At 46.2% G+C, this 21,578-nt stretch overlaps 1 protein-coding gene across 4 annotated transcripts; it reads right to left on the bottom strand.

The window, feature by feature from the left end:
* Positions 1-1,256: 1,256 nt before the first annotated feature.
* On the bottom strand, positions 1,257-20,336 carry LOC143820347 (uridine phosphorylase 1-like). Of its 4 annotated transcripts, none has more exons than XM_077303014.1 (8): positions 20,273-20,336; positions 19,332-19,401; positions 17,328-17,445; positions 15,243-15,401; positions 14,607-14,721; positions 12,891-13,100; positions 10,779-10,925; positions 1,257-1,441 (listed from the first exon to the last, which is right to left on the bottom strand). In XM_077303014.1, exons 2-8 carry the CDS (start codon positions 19,382-19,384, stop codon positions 1,302-1,304), a joined length of 942 nt encoding a protein of 313 aa, XP_077159129.1. In that variant the 5' UTR covers positions 19,385-19,401; positions 20,273-20,336; the 3' UTR covers positions 1,257-1,301. The 4 variants fall into 4 exon arrangements, with proteins under 4 accessions (XP_077159129.1, XP_077159131.1, XP_077159132.1 ...); XM_077303016.1 differs by having other exon boundaries at positions 19,228-19,401; positions 20,273-20,326; XM_077303017.1 differs by having other exon boundaries at positions 19,264-19,401; positions 20,273-20,326.
* Between the last annotated feature and the right edge of the window lie 1,242 nt (positions 20,337-21,578).

Raw genomic sequence — 21,578 nt, 5'->3', positions numbered from 1 at the left:
ACACCACACGTTCTTGACACCCATATCTCCACACCCCTGCCCTCATTTGCCACCACACCACCACAACCTCCCACACAACACACACATTCAACCCCATGACCTTACAGACTGGACAACTCCTCCCCTTCCTCTTCCCACTGCCAAGCTCTAGCGTATTCTTGGATACAACGGGCTTTGCCCCTAGTCTTTAATCTGCTCCTAGTGGAGCAGATTAAATAATTTGGTAAGGGCACTGAGGGTGGGCCCTGTCCATGATGAGGAAGGGTGCCGATAGGCCCCTTCCCCCAGACTGACAATTGGAGGGCCCAATTGGCAGGTGCAAAGCACCTGCCGATTGGGCCCTCCAATTGCCAGTCCAGTCCAGCGGCAAGGGACTAATTGCGAGCCGCACGCAACACAGCCGCACACAGCCGCATGCAGCCCAATGCCCAGCAAGGGCCAGCCGCCACGGCCCTGCCGCCGCCTCCTCCTCCGCGACAACTGGGCCCGCCACACGCGCCCGGGAGCAGCCCACGCCGCCACACGCCGCTGTAGCGCCCACCCGCAGCACCACCCATGCCTCCGACGACAGCCCCTGTACTGTGGAAACACGCCCTGGCTGGCCTTGGAAATGCTGCCCTCACTTGCGCCGCCGCAGCACCGCGCCCACACGGCCCGCCCTGCCTTGGCCCCACCGCGCACACTTGCTGTTCCGCGCCCAGCGCTGCCGACACTCACCTCGCCCCCACTCTCACCTCCTCCAACTCACAGTTACGCCATGCTGTGGGATGGCCAGCCCCAGCCTGAGCCGCCCCTGCCCCACCGCGACCCACCAGACTCGTGAGCCCCACTAGCACCCGCTGCATTTAGACTGCAGAGGGCTTATTTTCTAGTACCGGAATAAAATGACAAATCCAGAATCTCTCCCTCTCCCTTGAAAGAGTCCTACCATTCAAACCCACTCAAGAGTCTTCCCATAGATTCCATCATGACCTTACTCGTTTCACAGGGTGATTTGTTTGGTTTCTCAGCACAACAAAACCCGGATGATGGAGAGGCGTTGATGGAGAGGCAAGCCTCTTTAACAAATTACGAGTTTTCCCTTTAATGCTGGACCTATTTCCTTAGCTGCAGTGGAAAATGCAGCAAGTCCATTAGAACTTAATTAATCGTCATTCATGTTATGCCTTTGAATGTATAGTGCTCAGGAGGATTGATTGTCATGCTGTCAGGCGAGGAGTAAGCAATTATGAGCCACATTTTCATCATGAATTCATCCATGAAGGAACATGGAGCTTTTAATGAGAGTTAAAGCGGACGTGTCATTTTTTACTCAGATGCTTCTTAATAAAATGCCCCACCAGTATCTGTGGCCTCAATTCGAGCTCTGCCAGGGCTTCTCGAGAAAGGTTGATCTGGTCTCCTTGAAGCCTGTTCAGGAGTGTGACGCATACCACGGCACCTGGAGGTGAAAAGTGAAGCAGTTTGATATGTGAAACTTCTAAGTTACACAAAAGACCAGGAAAACCTCATGCTATTCCCCCTCCCCCTCCCCTTTTCTGGCCTGGTTTATGCTGCTTCATGGTTGTGGTGCAACTCAGGTTTTCTTTTGCTTCTGTGTTGGCTTAATTAGATTGTAACTCATTCTGGCAAGAGTCTAATTATTCACTGGATTGCACATAGCAAGGTAGGCGCAATCAGAACCAATCAGAAGTCCTCGTCTGTGGTTCTTTGTTGGTCTTAAAGATGCTACTGCAGATTTTATTGTGTTACTTCAGACCAACACGGCTACTCATTTGAATTTAACCTACTGCTAATCCCTATTTGAAAAAAAACATTTCTATATGTCAAAAGATGTCTGAAGATATTTAAACATCCCTTGGCACTTCGAAAATATGGCACAAACTCTTCCCTTGTCCTAACACTCCTGATAAACACACAACCTCCCCTACCTGAACCACGCCAAAGCTAACCGCGTCCATAACCTGAGAATTAACCCCAATACCCTATATTTCTACATGTCAAATGAGGTCTAAAGGTATTTATACAATCTGTGGCACTTCCAAACAATGACACAAATTCTTCCCTTAGCCTAACGCTCCTGCTCAACGCACAACCTGCATAATCAGAACCACACCAAAGCTAACCCAAACCCTAACCTGATAATCAACCCTAATACAAAAACTCTATTTTTTACATAAATTTTACATGTCAAATAAAGTCTAAAGTTGTTTATACACCCCCCAGCCCTTCCAAACTATGACACAAACTCCTCCCTTGGCCTAAGGCTCCGACTAAACAAACAACTTCCCCAACCTGAATCACACCAAAGCTAACCCTAACATGAGAATTAACCCTAATACAAATCTCTATATTTTTACATATTTATTCAAGTCATATGAAGTCTAAAGTTATTTAGACATACCATGGCCACTCAAACCATGACAAAAATTCTTCCTCTAGTCTAATGCTCCTGCTAAACACACAATATCACCAACCTGAGTCACACAATCACTAACTCTAACCCTAACATAAGAGTAGATTCAAATGGGTAGCCATGTAGCACAATAAAACCGGAGTCCAGTAGCACCTTTAAGACCAACAACGATTTATTCTAGGCATGAGCTGAGTAAGAGTGCTTGAAATTGAAAACTTACGGCTTGAATCATAGAATCATAGAATCATAGAGTTGGAAGGGACCTCATGGGTCATCTAGTCCAACCCCCTGCACTATGCAGGACACTCACATCCCAATTGCTCATCTACTGTAACCTGCCACCCCTCTGCCTTCACAGAATCAGCCTCTCCATCAGATGGCTATCTATCTAACCTCTGTTTAAAAATTTCCAAAGATGGAGAACCCACCACCTCCCGAGGAAGCCCGTTCCACTGAGAAACCACTCTGTCAGGAACTTCTTCCAAATGTTTAGATGGAATTTCTTTTGAATTAATTTCATCCCATTCGTTCTGGTCTGTCCCTCTTGGGAAGAGAGAACAATTCTGCTCCATCCTCCATATGGCACCCTTTTAAATACCTGAAGACGGTTATCAGATCCCCTCTCAGTCATCTCCTCTCTAGGCTAAACAGACCAGGCTCCCCCAACCTTTCTTCATACGTCTTGGTCTCCAAACCCCTCACCATCATTGTTGCCCTCCTCTGGACACGTACCAGTTTGTCAACATCCCTCTTCAACTGGGGTGCCCAAAACTGAACACAGTACTCCAAGTGAGACCGAACCAGAGCAGAGTAAAGTGGTACCATCACCTCCCGTGATCTGGACCCAATACTCCGTCTGATACAGCCCAAAATCCCATTTGCCTTTTTAGCCACTGAGTCACACTGTTTACTCATGTTCAATGTATGGTCTACTAAGACTCCTAATTCCTTTTTGCACATATTACTGACAAGACGAGTCTCCCCCATCTTATATTGGTGTATTGGTTTTTCCTAAATGCAGAACTTTACATTTGTCCTTATTGGACTTCATTTTATTCAGTCTAGCTCTCCCAGTTTATCTGCAAATTTGATAAGTATCTCCTCTAATCCCTCATCCAAATCATGTATAAGTATGTTGAACAACACAGGCCCCAGGACAGATCCTTTGGGTACTCCACTTGTCACTCTTTTCCAAGAAGATGCTCGTCTGACATGACTTGTTCTTGTGAAACCCATGCTGAGTCTTAGAAATCACAGCTCTCAGTTCCAGCTGCTCAAGGAACGAGTGTTTGATTATTTGTTCCAAAATATTGCCGGCCACAGATGTCAAACTGATGGGTTGATAATTACCCAGATCCTCCTTTTTCCCTTTCTTGAAGATGGGACAACATTTGCCCACCTCCAATCGTCTGGCACCTCACTTGTTCTCCAAGAAGTATAAAAAATAATGGACAGAGATTCAGAGATGACATCTGCAAGATCTTTTAATACCCTTGGATGCAGTTCATCTGGCCCAGAAGACTTTGTTTCATTTAAAGAAACTAGGTGTTTGTGGACTGTTCCAACAGTGATCCTAGGCTACCATTCCCGACCCCCGTGTTGTGTTACATTTTTGCCACATTGATCACTATTTCTCTCACAAGAGAAGACAGAGGAGAAATAGGAGCTAAGCAGTTCAGCCCTCTCTTCATCATCTGTTATAATTTCACTTTCCTGTCCTCGCAGTGGTCCTACGGTGTCACTATTCTTTTTCTTGCTTGAAATATAAGTAAAGAAGCCTTTTTTGTTATGTTTAGCATTTCTTGCTAGCCTAAGCTCATATTGAGCTTTAGCTTTTCTAACACTCCCCCTACAATTATTGGTTATTTGTTTATACTCATCCTTGGTAATTAGGCCTTCCTTCCGTTTCCTAAATGACTCTTTTTTATTCCTCAAATCTGTTGACAACTGCTTATGGAGCCAACTTGGCTTCCTTAGGCTCCTTCCATCTTTTCTTCTCAAGGGAATTGTTTATGATTGAGCCTTCAGTATTTCACTTTTAAGAAACTCCCAGCCCTCTTGGACTCCCATCTCTTTAAATCTTTCTGACCATGGGACTCTACGCAACATACCTTTAAGTCTAAAATAGCAGAGCCCCTGGTTCCCCTCTCTACTTTCTGGGAAATGAAGCTGTCGGCAAGACAAGGTAAGAATTTAACGGAGTTTGCATTTTTAGCAGAGTTGGTCTTCCAATATACATTCTAGTCATATGACAATCTAAAGTTGTTTATACATCCCATGGCCCCTCCCAACCATGACACAAACTTTTCCCCTGGTCAAATTCTAATGCTAAACATAGAACCTCCCCAAACTGAGACACACAAACCCTAAAAGTAACCCTAACATTAAAATTTACCCTAAAACATATCCCTATTGTTAACATCTCTTTTCCTGGTAAACATACAGCACCCACAACCCAAACCAAATAAACCCTAACATGAGAATTATCCCTAATACAAATCCCTATATTTTTACATATTTATTCAAGTCATATGACGTCTAAAGTCATTTATACATCCCATGGCCCTTCCAAACCATGACACAAACTCTTCCCCTGGTCTAATGCTCCTGCTAAACACATTATGCAGATGGTACATGTCACTACGCAACCTTCTTCGGTCTTCATGCCACTTTGATTCATCTGAACTGCTCCACAAACAGTCCTACACTTCACTGAAACCTTCAGCTTGATCCTCAGGCAAAATGCCAACAGCCAAGAGTCCTTTAGCTCTTGCTCTAGGCTCCTTACACAGTATTATGGTTTAATTCAGACCCCAAGAGTCTTTTTGGTTTTGTTATGTTGTGTGCGCCTCTGGCAAGCAAGAGCCTTTTATAGCACAAAGGCCTACTCAGCAGAGGGCGGAGCTAGCAGTCAACTCCTGAGTAAGCTCCTGAGTCAATGTTCTCCTCCCAGCTCCTCCAAAGTAGCTCCTCTAATTTGAGTGGTGTAACTTATACTCCTTCCCCCCCAGCCCCTAGGAAAGGCGGGGAAGCAGGATTTCCAATGCAAGTTATCGGCCCATTGACTTGCATTGGCTCCAAAGTGATTCGGATGATTTGGAAGAATCCAAATCAATCCAAATCGATTGATTCCAAATCTGAATTGATCCCAAATCTGAATCGATCCGAATCAATCCTGAATCCTAATCGGTCCAAATAAGGCCCATTGTGCACAACCCTAGTATTTCTACATTACCTTGCCCTTCCAAACCATGACACAAACTCTTCTCTGGTCCTCATGCTCCTGCTAAACACCCAACCTCCCCTAGTTGAAATACTCCAAATCTAAATCTAACCCCACAAAGGGTTAGGGTTTGTGTGGCTTGGGTTGGGGATGCTGTGTGTTTAGCTGGAGAGTGAGTCTATGGCCTATTATGCACGGCCGCTGAAACGTTGGCATGGAGAACGAGGAGGAGGAAGAAGCGAAGCAAACCGATTATGCATGGGATGGAACACAACGGCGGCAAAACCCAGAGTATCTGATTATGCACGCAGATACTCCGGAGCCGCTTCTGGTTGCGCCCTGGTCCCAGGAAGCTCCACTTTCTTCCGCATCTCGCTAATGAGGCTTTTTCGGTGGCATCTGTTGACTCTGCACCCGGTTGCCGCCTGCAGCGTGCATAATTGGTGATTTTAGCCGCCGCCATTCCACCCCGAAGGCAGACTTTCCACTCCGTGCATAATGGGCCCAAGGGAAGAGTTTGTGTCATGGCTGGAAGGGCCACGGGATGCATAAACACCTATAGACATCATATGACTTGACAAAATATTTTAAAATACAGGGATTTGTATTAAGGTTAATTCTCATAGGGTTAGCTTTGGTGTGACGAAGGTTGGGGAGGTTGTGTGTTTAGTAGGAATGTTAGGCTAATGAAAGAATTTGTGTCATAGTTTGGAGGGGCCACGGGATGTCTAAATATCTTTAGATGTCATATGACTTGTATAATTATGTAAAAATATAGGGATTTGTATTAGGGTTAATTTTCATGTTAGGGTTACCTTTGGTGTGATTCTGGTTGGAGAGGTTGTGTGTTTGTGTCATGATTTGGGGGCCCATGGGATGTATAAATAACTTTAGACATCATATGATTTGAATAAATATGTTAAAATATACTGATTTGTATTAGAGTCAATTGCCATGTTTGGGTTAGGGTTTGGTGGTTTCGGTTGAGGATGCTTTGTGTTTAGGGATTTGCTTTAGGATGCTTTGGGCTGATCCTGCGTTGAGCAGGGGGTTGGACTAGATGGCCTGTATGGCCCCTTCCAACTCCATGATTCTATGATTCTATGATTCTATGATTCTATGGTTCTATATTACGGTTCATTCTCAGGTATAAATAACTTTAATGTCATATGATTTAAATAAATATGTATAAATATAGGGATTTGAATTTGGCGTAATTTTCATGTTAGGGTTAGGGTTATGGTTTGTGTGGCTCAGGTTGGGAAGTTGTGTGTTTAGCAGGAACATTAGACTAGGGGAAGAGTTTGTGTCATGGTTTGGAAGGGTCATGGGATGTATAAATAACTTTAGACATCATATGACTTGAATATAGAGATTTGTATTAATGTTAATTTTGATGTGATTCAGGTTGGGGAGGTTGTGTATTTAGCAGGAGCATTAGGCCAAGGGAAGAGTTTGTGTCATTGTTTGGAAGGGCTAGGGCAGGGGTAGTCAAACTGCGGCCCTCCAGATGTCCATGGACTACAATTCCCAGGAGCCCCCTGCCAGCATTCGCTGGCAGGGGGCTCCTGGGAATTGTAGTCCATGGACATCTGGAGAGCCGCAGTTTGACTACCCCTGGGCTAGGGTATGTAAAAATAACTTTAGACATTATTTGACATGAAAAATTATGTTAAGAATAATGAATTGTTTTTGTGTTAATTCTCAGTTTAGGGTTAGTTTTAGGGTTGTTTTGTGCAATTTGGGGAGGTTTTGGGTTTAACTTGAGCATTAGACCAGGGGAAGAGTTTCTGTCATGGTTTGGTGGTATCATATAAATATCTTTAGAGGTCATATGAGTTGAATAAATTTGTAAAAATATACAGATTTCCGTTAGGGTTAATTCTCAGGTTAGGGTTCGGATTCTGTGCTTAGCAGGAGCATTAGACCAGGGGAAGAGTTTGTGTCATGGTTTGGAAGGGCCATGGGATGTATAAATGACTTTAGAAGAACAAGCCCCAACGTAGAACAACGTAGAAGAACAAGCCCCAACATAAAGAACAAGCCCCAACGTAGACCAGGAAAAAAGTTACAGTCCCCCACAGGTGAGAATTTTAGGGGCCTTTCCGCACAAGGACCAATTTTGCTAATTGGTTCCACAAAGCGGAAACGCAATTTTAAATAGTGGAATCTCAGCATTCCGCATACCTTCATTTGTAGTGGAATCCAGTAGCGTTTCATTCGTTCCCCACAGGTTTCCAGTCTCGCAGGAATCGCTAGAAAGGAAGCAATTTTTTCTGCGCTTGTTCCTGCCCCTGGCCGTCAATCAAACGAACAGCCAATGGGCGGTTGTTATCATGCTCCGGAAAAGCACCTTTCCCTTTAAGCACAGGTTTAAAAAAAAACACACACGTTGCAACGAATATGCGTTGATTCGTTGCAACGGAGAGACCCATCTAGCTGGCATGTGAGCTGGCGATTCATCGTTTCCCCAAGTGGAACCCCCCCCCCGCAGGGTTGAAATTTTGGGCCGAAATTAAAGGGAACTGGTGAACAGGGGGCTGTGTTGTGCTTGGGGACTTAGGGTAGCTTTAAAGCACTTCTGTGGAGGTACTGTAGCCGGAGAAGCCTCGCTGGGTGAATGAAGCCTCGCTGGTTCGTTGCTTTCCCTGCTTGCTCCAAGGAAAACAAATGGCGATCGCTTTGCCGGAAGTTCGGAGGAGAGAGCGCTAGTGTAGCAGGACTGTTGCAGATTGTGTGCGACGTCAATCGGAACGGCAAATTAGTAGCGTTTACCATTTGCAACCCTTCTGCTACTTTGAACTCGTGCGGAATGGCCCTAGGTCTTCTCCCCCGCCGACCCCACAAAGCCCTGGAAACACTTCACAGTTCCCCACAAGAAACAGTTTTAGTTTTGCTCCCAAGGGTATGAAGAAACAGGAGACGGTGTGCACCTCACAAAGGATGGAAAAAGAATTTTTTGGAAAAACCTTTGCACACCTGGTGAAGAGGACTTTAAACTAGACACCAGGAGGAGCGAGACGTAAATTCAGAACTTGGTGTGATGGCAAGATCTGAACATGAGAAGATCTCAAATCTACAGGGAATGTTACATAAGCAGGGAACTACTAGCTTACAAGGAAGTTCAAAAAGCAAAACCATGAGGCACACAAAGGATGGACTATGATGTCTCTGCACCAATGCACAGAGTATGGGAAACAAGCAGGAGGAACTAGTAGTCATAATAGAGGAAGGGGGCTATGACCTAATAGGAATCACAGAAACTTGGTGGGATAATACTCACAAATGGAATACTAAAATTGAGAGGTACAATCTATTCAGAAGTGACAGACAAGAAAAGAAGGGGGGAGGTGTAGCAATAGTTAGGAATTTTTATACTTGTGAAGAGATACAGGTACTCGAGCATGAAAATTCAGTTGAGTGTATTTGGATGAATATAAGAATAAGTCATGTCCAACCTTATTTCTTTTTTTGAGAAAGTGACTACCTTGCTGGATCAGGGGAATGCCGTGGACATAATTTATCTGGATTTCAGTAATGCTTTTGATAAGTTTCCACATTATATTCTTGTTCACAAGTTTGTAAAATGTGTTATGGATCCTGATTCTGTCAGGTGGATCAATAACTGGTTGACAAATCGTACCAAGAGGATACTTGTTAATGGTTCAGCATCTTCTTGGAGAAGAGTGACAAGTGGAGTACCCCAAGGATCTGTCCTGGGGCCTGTGTTGTTCAACATATTTATAAATGATTTGGATGAGGGATTGGAGGGGACACTTGCAGATGATACTAAACTGGGAGGGGTAGCAAACACAACTGAAGACAGCAACTGAATACAGGATGATCTTGATAGGCTCGAGAAGTGGGCTAAACTGAATAAAATGAAGTTCAATAGGGACAAATGTAAAGTTCTACATTTACGTAGGAAAAACCAAATACACCAGTATAAGATGGGAGAGACTTGTCTTGGCAGTAGCATATGCAAAAAGGAATTAGGAGTCTTAGTGGACCATACATTGAACATGAGTCAGCAGTGTGACTCAGTGGCTAAAATGGCATTTTGGGCTGTATCAAACGGAGTATCGTGTCCAGATCACGGGAAGGTGATGGTACCGCTTTACTCTGCTCTGGTTCGGCCTCACTTGGAGGACTGTGTTCAGTTTTGGGCACCTCAGTTGAAGAGGGATGTTGACAAACTGGAATGTGTCCTGAGGAGGGCAACAAAGATGGTGAGGGGTTTGGAGACCAAGACATATCACAGAATCACAGAATCACAGAATCATAGAGTTGGAAGGGGCCATACAGGTCATCTAGTCCAACCCACTGCTCAATGCAAGATCAGCCCAAAGCATTCAAGAAAAGTGTGTATCCAACCCTTGCTTGAACACTGCCAGTGAGGGGGAGCTCACCACCTCCTTAGGCAGCCTATTCCACTGCTGAACTACTCTGTTTAAAAATTTCCAAAGATGGAGAACCCACCACCTCCCGAGGAAGCCTGTTCCACTGAGAAACCGCTCTAACTGTCAGGAACTTCTTCTGGATGTTTAGACGGAATTTCTTTTGAATTAATTTCATCCCATTGGTTCTGGTCCGTCCTTCCGGGGCAAGAGAGAACAATTCTGCTCCATCCTCCATGTGGCACCCTTTTAAATACTTGAAGATGTTTATCAGATCCCCTCTCAGTCGTCTCCTCTCCAGGCTAAACAGACCAAGCTCCCCCAACCTTTCTTCCCACAGGTCAAAGGGTTTAGGCACATCTAGAGAGGGCAGTAGCCAAGGGATAGTGGGTCAGAAAAATGAAAAGAGGGGACAATCTATGCAGTATGGATCCTTCCCTATCTCTAACGCTCCCACTAAACCATCAACGCCCAAACGATACCTGTGCTGAAGCTAACCTTAAACCTTATCCAAGAAATTGCCCTAATATAAATACTAATTTTAAACATATTTTACATGTAAAGCAATGGCAGAAAATGAATACATCCCATGCCCTTTTCTAATCATGTCACTAAGTCTTACACTGTTGGGAGGGTGGACCTCTTGGGTCCCTTCCCACCCCAAACCCTGCCCTCCCCCTGACCCACTCCCAAATCTCCAGGAATGTGCCATCCATTACAGGTTGCCCCTCCTTCCCATTACCTCTGATGCCAGTTTGATTGCACATGACTGCCACGATGGAAGATTCCATCTCTATATTTTTCACGCCAGCCTCATGAGCTGCTGTCAGGTACTTCAATTTCTCTTCCTGGGTGAACAAACATATGGCGCCATCAAGGCGTGCCTGACCTGCAGGGACATGAAATACAGATTTTTACCCATTAAGGAACTGTATCGATAGGTTCCCAGATGCTTCTCCTACAAGATCATCTAACCCAGGGGTAGTCAAACTGCGGCCCTCCAGATGTCCGTGGACTACAATTCCCAGGAGCCCCCTGCCAGCATTTGCTGGCAGGGGCTCCTAGGAATTGTAGTCCATGGACATCTGGAGGGCCACAGTTTGACTACCCCTGATCTAACCTTATGGCATTTCTTAGGTATTTCTTTTTGTGTGTGCCCCCAAGAGTAGCACTGGAATCTATGGGGAGAAAGCTGGAAGCTTATTGATGGGACTGAAAAGAAGGTAAAATATGAGAATATCAGAATAATTATGCTGAGTCAGACTAGTGGTCCATCTCGTTCAGCATTCTGTATCACACAATGGCCAACCAGTTCCTCCGGACAGCCAATAGCAGGGCACGGTAGCCAAGGCCATCCTAAGAACATCCGAAGATCACGGTTGGTCAGACCAGTGGTCCATCCAGTCCAGCATCCTGTCTCACATAATAGCCAAGTGGTTAATTAGCTAGTAAAAGTCCCTGAATCTGCATTTTGAAGCTTGACTGATTAAAAATAATAAAAAGGAACAAGCATAAAAGCAAGCCATAATCCCTAACAGTATCTTTAACAGCACTTTGCTGTTAAAATACCAGCCTAAGGGCTGGCTGGACGGAGAGTGGGCGTAGCCTGTCCAAGGCAGGGCCTAACTGGGATGTGTGAAGCATCCCTATTGTGTCCTATTGCTGCCAGTTTGCCCCTGGCCACTGATTTGCTGACTGTAAGCTGACTGTTATGAGCCTCTTGTGGCGCAGAGTGGTAAGGCAGCCGTCTGAAAGCTTTGCCCATGAGGCTGGGAGTTCGAACCCAGCAGTTGGCTCAAGGTTGACTCAGCCTTCCATCCTTCCGAGGTCGGTAAAATGAGGACCCAGCTTGCTGCTGGGGGGTAAATCGGTAATGACTGGGGAAGGCACTGGCAAACCACCCTGTATTGAGTCTGCCATGAAAACGCTAGAGGGCGTCACCCCAAGGGTCAGACATGACTCGGTGCTTGCACAGGGGATACCTTTACCTTTAAGGTGACAGGGAAGGCTAGGGAGAGAAGGCCTCCCCCCTCTGGCCTTCCCTGTCACTTTGTCTCTCTCCTACTCATTACTGGAGGGCGGGGAGGGGGCTACCTAAGGGGCTGGAAGTTATCCTCAATAAGAAATCGAGGCATACCCAACAAGAAGATTCAACATAAGAGGGAAGTCTGCTCATGCGTAATGAGAAATGGCTAAGGCCATGGAGGTCACCAACTCCAAGGCACAGCAATGGGTGGAGGTGAAGCCTGAGTTGAACCGCAGGGCAGGGAGGAGACCTAGAGAGACCCAGAGGGATCATCTTTCCTCTCCATGGCGGCAAGATATGGCGGCCCTCCCCTGGTTCCCCACGTGTGCGCTCTAAGGATATCCTCTGCGCTTGCGCTGGATGCGGCCAAGCCACCAAATATCCTAGAATCATAGAATCATAGAGTTGGAAGGGGCCATACAGGCCATCTAGTCCTCTCCCATGCTCAATGGAGGATCACCCTGAAGCATAGAATACTAGAATCATAGAATCATAGAGTTGGAAGGGGCCATACAAGCCATCTAGTCCAACGCCCTGCTCAACGCAGGATCAGCCCTAAGCTGATCCTTGACGCTGCTGCTTTCACTTCCTTCTGATATGGGGCTGCTCAAGAAGGCCCCTCCCCCCACCTCTTCCAAGCATGTCCAGAAGGGACCTGGTAACCCAAATAATTTCCCCTGGAGAAAATAGGTGCTTTGGGCGTAGACTGTATGGAATTATATCCAGCTGAGGCCCCTCCTCTTCCCAAACTGCACCCCAGACTCCATTCTTAAATCTCCAGATTCTTCCTCATCTGAAGTTGACGACCCTTGAGGGCAACAGCCTTACCCTCGTAGAAATCCAGGGTGCACATCGTGTTCCCAGTGACAGTGTTGAACTGGTTCAGCTCCTTGCCACACTCCATCAGCTGTTCAGCCAGTTCCTTGTCCAGGACAGTGCTGCGGATTACGGGCTTCCCCAGGATCATCTGTTGCAACTGAGGTTTGAAGGTGGCATCTACCGCCTGCTTGGTGATCACCACAGAGCCTGGCTCCAGTCCTGTTTGTTTAGAAGGATATATGATTTTTCTCCCCCTCCTGTTGCTGTTCATCACCCACACGAGTTTGCTGCTATCAATTTCACTTATCCTAATAACCTCTTAGAAAAGAAAGTAGGTAATATGTGTTAATATGTACTCAATATATCCTTTGTTCAGTGGCAAGCCAAAGTAAAATTCTCTCTCCAACCCTATGTAACATCTTTATGCACCCTCTTGCCCAACAGGTGCAGAGGTTTGGGCTGGGTTGCCACCAATATGCTGATGAAACCCAGCTCTTCCTCCTGATGGATGGCTGCCCTGACTCTCCCCCAGAAGCATTAGCCAGCTGCCTGGAAGCAGTGACGAGATGGCTCAAGCAGAGTCGCCTGAAGTTCAACCCTTCAAAGATGGAGGTCCTGTGCCTGGGCAGGACAGGCCCAAGTGAGGAAGTGCACCTAACCAATCTGGATGGAGTGCAGCTAAAAGTGGCCCACTCCACCAGGAACCTGGGAATGATACTTGATGCCTCCCTCTCAATGGAGGCTCAGATCATGATGGTAGCACGGCTGGCATTTTACCACCTTCACCAAGCCAAACTACTAGCGCCCTACTTGGCCCTGGAACACCTAGCCATAATGATCCACGCGATGGTCACCTCTAGGCTGGACTTCTGTAACTTGCTCTATGCTGGCCTGCCCTTATCCTTGATCCAGAAACTGCAACTGGTCCAGAACGCGGCTGCCAGGATCCTCACAGCAACGCCTCGGAGGTCCCACATCCGGCCCATCCTCCAGCAACTGCCCTGATTGAATTCCGGATCAAGCTTAAAATGTTGGTTATCACCTTTAAGGCCACACACGGTCTGTGCCCAGTATACCTGAAGGACCGCCCCTCCACCTACACTCCTCAAAGAGCCTTGTGCTCTGCTACATCCAAACTCCTGGTGGTCCCTGGCCCCAAGGAAGCCCGCTTGACCTCAACCAGGGCCAGAGTTTTCTCCATTCTGGTCCCCACCTGGTGGAACGAGCTCCCAGAGGAGATCAGGGCCCTGACGGAATCTAAACAGCTCCACAGGGCCTGCAAAAGGGAGCTCCTCCACCAGGCATTTGGTTGAGGTTGACCCAAACCATGGTTTCCAATTGGCCCCCAGCTCCCCCCCCTTCTACTACGATGAACACCAGTCCGCCTAACCCACTGGGTCCCAGTAAGAGTTGAGCGGAGGCTCTTGCAATTCCATTTTCTAATGTTATCGTTATGATCATGTTAAGTTATTGTTGTTATAATGTTATTACTGTTATCACCTGTTACCATATGTTATCTTTATCTTTTCTTGTTCCCTGTAAGATGCCCTGAGCTTTCGGGGAGGGCGGTAAATAAACAAACAAACAAATAGAATGCAAAGAGAGAAATACCACTATAGCACATGTCTTGTTTGTCTGGTGATGTTGTTAAAGACTGTGCTGGTGTTTAAATGCTAAGGAAGCGCACCTTTTAAAAGGAGGGGAAATGACATGGGAAAGAAATACCTAATCCACCAGATGTTCCAAGACGAATGAGGCTGACATTAGAGCACCGTGCATGGTGCAGAAGTTTGATCAGCTCATGTAACATGATAGAAGCAGAGGGCATCCCTATTCCATGCTGGAATGGAGAAAAAAAACAGACAAAGAGGTAAACCTCACAATTTCTATTAGCATCTCCTGTGCAATACTGAAGGTGCAATGTGTTTTTACACAAATACCGCCTCTACCAGCCAGCTGCCCTTGCCCTGCAAGCCACGTGGAAGGAGATACCCACTCTCGACTGGCTTTGCAAGTGATGAACCCAGCCTTGCTCTCCTGCCACAGTGAGCAGGGTTGCCAGATCCAGAGTGAGACCTGTAGCTGGAACCCAAAGAGGACAGAAACCACAATGGGGTTCAACGTCATGGAGTCCTGCGTCAGAAATGGCCATTTTCTTCAAGAGAACTGAACTCTGTTGTATGGAAATGAGCTATAATTCCAGGGGATCTCGAGGTCCCACCAGGAGGCTGGCATCCCTGTGCTCTGCATGCGGCATGGGGCTGGCTGAGAAAGCTCATTCTTCCTACTCTCTCCGGGGGGTGGGGGTAGGAACGGGACTCTCCTTCCATGCAGTCCACTCCCATAAAGGCAAATACTTACACTGACTGACAGCACAGGGCCAGCTTTGTACATCACATAGCGATCCGTTGATGCGCAGATGTTGGGGAATTCATTACCAGGGCCGGCGATTCCCAACTGACCAGCTATGTAGCTGATAAAGGTTTTCATCCGCGAAGTGTCCCCTCCAATGCACACAAACTAGCACAAATGGCAGGAAAAGGAGAGAATCCTTTGAGTGCTAGACACTTGGCTGGAGCAAAGCAGTAAGATACACAAAGGATTTGCCTTTTGAAGGGGCTGGCTGATTCATCCGTTTCCACACTAAAATCCACCTTTCCAGTTGCAGGCCCAAATTACCCTTTCACTTATTATTAATAATGATGATGATGATTAATAATAAGGAGTTACAGGTTACAGCAATTTCATTTTTCAAAGTGAAATCTAATTTGGGGCTGCCAGATGGAGAAATGCTTTCATTTGGGTTTTCCCGCTAACAACGATTTTGAATCATTTCTGTATGCCCCCTTCCTCGTTGCCAGCCTTCCTTACACCAAAGAGAGCCAGTTTGGTGTAGTGGTTAGGAGTGCGGACTTCTAATCTTGCATGCCAGGTTCGATTCTGCACTCCCCCACATGCATCCAGCTGGGTGACCTTGGGCTCGCCACAGCACTGATAAAACTGTTCTGACCGGGCAGTGATATCAGGGCTCTCTCAGCCTCACCCACCCCACAGGGTGTCTGTTGTGGGGAGAGGAATGGGAAGGCGACTGTAAGCCACTTTGAGCCTCCTTCGGGTAGGGAAAAGCGGCATATAAGAACCAACTCTTCTTCTTCTTCTTCTCCTCTCTCCCTCTCTCTCAAAATATCTGACTTTTTTATTAAAAGGGGGGATAATCTGTTGACTTGAAAACGAAGGACTATGGAGTTTTTGTATATAATGAAAAGTGTCTAATGACCTGAGAGTTGGTGAGATTTGAACTGGTTAGAGGTGAAAGTAGAATACTAATGCAACATTATCTGCTGACTAATGTAATAGGAAGTTAAAATATATATGATGTCTGTTCTTTGTTCTCCTTCCTACAATCTTTTTCTTTTTCTGTTCCATTTTATAATTAAAACACTGAAAAAATAATGATATCAAGCATTCTGCAGCATTCGAAGACTGTGATTAAGTCAAAAGAGGTAACTTTTAAACGGTGTGTAACCTTAAATTAAGGGCCTCTTGTGGCGCAGAGTGGTAAGGCAGCAGACATGCAGTCTGAAAGCTTTGCCCATGAGGCTGGGAGTTGAATCCCAGCAGCCGGCTCAAGCTTGACTCAGCTGGGGGGTAAACGGTAATGACTGGGGAAGACACTGGCAAACCACCCCGTATTGAATCTGCCATGAAAACGCTGGAGGGCGTCACCCCAAGGGTCAGACATGACCCAGTGCTTGCACAGGGGATAACTTTGCCTTTTTAACCTTGAATTGCTGAAAGCTTTCACAGTGGGAGTCAACTGGTTTCTGTGAGTACGCAAAACAACCTGTTGTAACCTTGTCGAGGGTAGGATAAGGAAGTCCATGGAAGGATTCTTTTTTTTTACTTGAGGAGCGTGTAAACGATTAATCGCGAGCTCCTATGCCAGCAAAAGAGGTCTTTCTGAGACAATGAATGAACACAGATTCGTTGCTACGAATGAACACATATTTGTTGCTACTGGTGTTTTCAGCTTTTTAAAAAACAGTTCTTAAAAGGAAAGGGGCCTTTTGGGATCACGAACACAATAGTTCATTGGCTGTTCCATTTGATTGACGGCCAGGGGCGGGAAGAAGCACAGAAAAATATCGCTTCCTTTGTGGCTATTCCAGCGAGACCGGAAACATGTGAGGAATGATTACAACGCTACTGGGACTTCAATATTCCACTAAAAATAAAGGTATGCGGAATGACGAAATTCCACTATTTAATATAGCGTTTCTGCATTCTGAAAACATTTAGCAACATTGGTCCTTGTGCAGAATGGCCCTTATTCTATCCATGTAATTATAATTATATTAAATATTTGGATTTTAAACTAAACATTTCTTTTGCAGCTCAACTCTTAGGTTCCTCACTCATATTCTAGCATGCCATTTTTATTCTTACCTTTACATCTCCAAACATGGTGGGGAAATTGTGGGTGCCAGTTCCAAGGCCAAAGTGGTACAGGACGTCCTCTTTCATCTTGTCAAAGTGAGGATTTTTAATGTTTATGGAGCCTTCACTGCCAGCATAGATGGGGATGAGACAGTTAACAATTAGTGCAGGGCCCCATGACCTTTTCGAGCTTGTGAGCATCTTTGGAAGTTCAACACAGCATCGTGGGTGAAGCCACAAAATGGCTACCACAGGAACCAACAGGTGCCACAGATTACCTTCAGTCACACTGGGACTTTTTCCGTACCTAGAATTTGGCTCAGCCTAGTACTTGTCCAGTTGCTGGGCTAATTCCTGCTGGTTTGGGGAAGTCCAAGGCCTGGCACCGCAGGCCTCAGTTGGCATACAATACACCCCACTATCAACCTGACAGTCTATGCAAGAAATACATTTTCTGGACACTACTGTTAACATAAACAATGGATGCCTAGAGACCACCTTATATCGAAAGCCTAATGGCCAACAAACGTACCTGCATGCCTCTAGCTACCATCCTAAACACACCAAACAATCCATTGTATACAGCCAGGCCCTACGTTACAACCACATCTGTTTCAATCCCACCGACAGAGATTCCCACCTAAATGATCTACAACAAACCTTTTTGGAACTACAATGCCCAGCCAGTGAGGTCAGGGAACAGATTAACAAAGCCAGAAGGATAGCAAGTGAAAACCTGTTAGAAGACAGACCCAAAAGAGAAGACAACAGAACAACACTAGTGGTTACATATAGCTCTCAGCTCAAGACAGTACAACACATCATCAGTGATTTACAACCTCTGCTGGATAATGACAGTTCTCTTTCCCAAACACTGGGGGGTAAACCTTTTCTTTCAACCACCCAATCTCAAACAACTCCTCACCCACAACAATGCAACATGTAATGTGAACATGGACTACAGCTTGCAACAAACCCAGATGCCAATTTTGCTGCCATATAAACTCCAATGTCACAATTACTGGACCTAACAACATAATGCACCAGTGATGCTCACCCACTGGGCTGCGGACCGGTGCCGGGCAGTGAAGGCCTTGGCGCCAGGCTCCCCGCCCCCCCCTCACAGCTAGAAACTCACCAGGCCATGAGCAAATCGGCTGCCAAAGCTTGCAGCCCAGCAAGCTTCTTTCTGCGGGGGGTGGGGAGAGGGAAGTGCGTCCGCCAGCACGTCGGAAGCGCAAATGCGCATGCGCGGCAGGTATGTGCATACGCATTTGCGGCCGGTGGGGCCGCAAATGCGCATGTGTGCATGCGTGCACGTTTGCGGTCCCACCAGGAGTGCAAACGTGCATGCGCAGCATGTCCACGCATATGCGCATGCGTGAAACAGCCACGCATGCACGTTTGCGGTCCCACCAGGCGCAAACACGCATGTGAGGACCTGCTTCACATGTGTGGACCTGCTGTGCATGCACATTTCGCGGGGGCTGCCGCGCATACGCAAACAGGTTGCGGACCGCTGACCTACACCATCAAAGGCTTATACACCTGGTTCATCTTCCATCAAGTGCCAACAATGCCCCTCTGTTCTCTACATAAGGCAAATCAGTCCATAGATCTTCTTTAGTGCAGTTCCTATGCAATATTTCACCACAATCCATACCTTTGCCACAACTTAAGATCTTCAATAGCCTGAGCAGCACAGGTCTTGATGGACACCATAAAAGGTGTGGTCAGGACACACCACAGCACACATGGGGAGCATCATGGGGACTTCTGGATTAGAGCATTCCTCAGTTCCTTGTCTATGTGCAGGTTGCATATAGGTTGCATACCCAAACTTTTGGCCACTATTAACTCCCCAGGCAGTTTGCGTCACCAGATAAACCCAAATAATTTGAAAACCAACCAGAAAGCACCCAGCAGAAACAGCAACAAAGACTACCCAATGAATGCTGTCAACTGGTGCCAGATTTATGTCCAATCCAGCTTGATACTGGTTTTGATTATTACTTGGATGCATGCTTCTCTTCTGCCTTCTTCTCAGCTGGGCCACCGGGAACCATAGTTCTTTGTTAGGACCCTGATGGCAAAAATGCGACAGGAGGTATGAAAACAACCGATGGGATGTATATACAAGCCAACAAGCAGGCCAAAAAAGAACATTCCATCTGCAAATTATCACAGGAATGCTCCAATCCAGCTTTTTTCAACCTTTTGCCATGGAGGAGCCCCTGAAATAATTGTTCAGGCTCTGAGGAGCCCCAGAAGGTACGTCAGCTGGCCACACCCCCAGAACTGACATGCAAGTTCACAGAGGACTAATGGGGGGGAATGACAGACAGCATATGGTTTCAATTGGGAGTAGGTATGCCCTCTCAGGCACAGAAACCATGAGAGAACACTAGCAAGGGAACCAATCGCTTCCATAGCTCCCCCTCCCAAGCATGGGAGAATACACACATTTATCAGGTGAGATGACTATATATGGTCATGGTGACCCACCCACCCCTCCCAAAATGGCCAGATATGGGCCTGCAGGGGGTGGGAAGGGGAGGTCTCCAGATGGGCATGTACATGGCTATGCTTCCCAATCATATTGGGCACTATCGCATCATTCTGGGGCTTCTCGAAGCCTGAAGAATATTTCAGGGGTTTCTCAATGGTAAAAAAGTTTAGATACATAGAAGAACTGGTGTGCTTTTTTTTAAGAAAAAGATTTCATATAAATGGTGGTTTAACTGACTGAACTGAACAGCACTCACCAAATTACAACACTAAATTTGGGAGGAACATTGCTAGAAGTTACAAAAATAGGCGTGTAGCTGTGATGTTTGTCTTTTGGCCCCTTGGTTTCGGTGGCCTTAGACTACAGTGGATTGTGAATCTTATTGGCCCCCGAATCACAAGTGAGTAATAGAATCATCTAGATTTTACCTTTGGCAGTACCATACCTGTTAACAGCCAGCCTGCACCCACTAATGCATCAGCCTGTATGTCCCCAGAAATGAAAAATGCTATAGTTCCCCTCACTGTGACATTGAGGGCCAAATCAGACAGTAATTATGATTGGCCATTTGGCCCATGACATCACAGTGAGGATTTGCTTGCTGTCCAAATACTAGGACATAGGGAGCATTTGGTTCTGCTGTAAGAAGGGGGGGGTTTGAGTTGTCAGCATTGGGATGGAAAAAATCTGGATATTTGGGAGGGGGTACAGCCTGTGGAGGGCAGGATTCAAGGAAGGAAAGGACTGCAGTGGGGTATGTCATAGAATTCCTCTTCCAAAGTAGCCATTTTCTCGAGGTGAAGAGATCTCTGTCACCTGGAGATCTCCAGCCACCACCGGGAGGTGGCCAATTCTGTCCATGGATCCTTACGACCATAAAAGTTTGTAACGTTGAAGGTTGCGCTTAAGAGTAAGATGCTGAATGATTGCATCTGGGCACTGAAACATTCACAATCCATGCTGAGCCAAGCCAAGTCCTGAGGTGTGCATCTCCCATGAAAATTAAAGAGAGAAAGAATCTGTCCAGTGGCTTAAAGATCAAAAGTTTAAGAGTCTCTGTTACCTCTTTTATTTACACTTGGACTCTGCCAGAACGGTCTCTAAATTGTTTTCCATTTTCAGTGCCTTCATCAGTGGCAAAACAGCCTTGACTCTCCATACCAGAAGAGCGTTAGCCTAATTATATTGCAAGAGCATTTACCCTTGCAAGATGCTCTGTCTTGCCTTCAGCTCTTGTAGAGGGTCGCCATAAGAACATTCCCCTTACACTGAGACAATGTTTTTGTGGGAGTGGCGAAACTGATACAAGAGAGCATATATTGTTCCATTGCCCTGCTTATGTAGACATCCGTAGCAACTTGATTGAACCACTCCTTTAAAAGTTGCCAGAATATCATGATGAGTCCCCCCCAGGTGATGAGTGATATCATGATATCATGATGATGAGTCCCCTAAGTCAGTGGTCCCCAACCTTTTTATCACCGGGGACCACTCAACACCGGGGACCACTCAACGCCTTTTACTGAGGCCCGGTGGGGGGGGTAGTTTACTCCTCTACTCTCAACCACTGCCCTAACGCTCTCTGGTCACTATGGTAATGTTTAAACATCCCTTCAAAATAAGATACAGACACGCCACAACAACGAACATAAGGAACATTTTATTTTCATGGAAATTTTAACTCATGACAATGACAAATCAATGGGAACCCTGAGCTTGTTTCTCTGCAACGAGATAGTCCCATCTGGGAG

This window comes from Paroedura picta, chromosome 11 (genome assembly GCF_049243985.1).
Source record: "Paroedura picta isolate Pp20150507F chromosome 11, Ppicta_v3.0, whole genome shotgun sequence".
In the NCBI taxonomy this organism is placed as follows: Eukaryota; Metazoa; Chordata; class Lepidosauria; order Squamata; family Gekkonidae; genus Paroedura; species Paroedura picta.
This window is presented reverse-complemented; position numbering and strand designations above follow the sequence as displayed.

What these genes read in the sequence shown, in the direction of transcription:
- LOC143820347 (XM_077303014.1), bottom strand. Translation starts at nt 19,384, where the DNA reads ATGGTTCCCGGTGGCCCAGCTGAGAAGAAGGCAGAAGAGAAGCATGCA. An exon ending in TGGAACATCTGGTGGATTAG is followed by an intron (nt 13,101 to 14,606) that starts GTATTTCTTTCC and finishes CTAAACAAACAG; the next exon opens with GACTGGAGCCAGGCTCTGTG. An exon ending in CAATCAAACTGGCATCAGAG is followed by an intron (nt 1,442 to 10,778) that starts GTAATGGGAAGG and finishes TTTCACCTCCAG; the next exon opens with GTGCCGTGGTATGCGTCACA.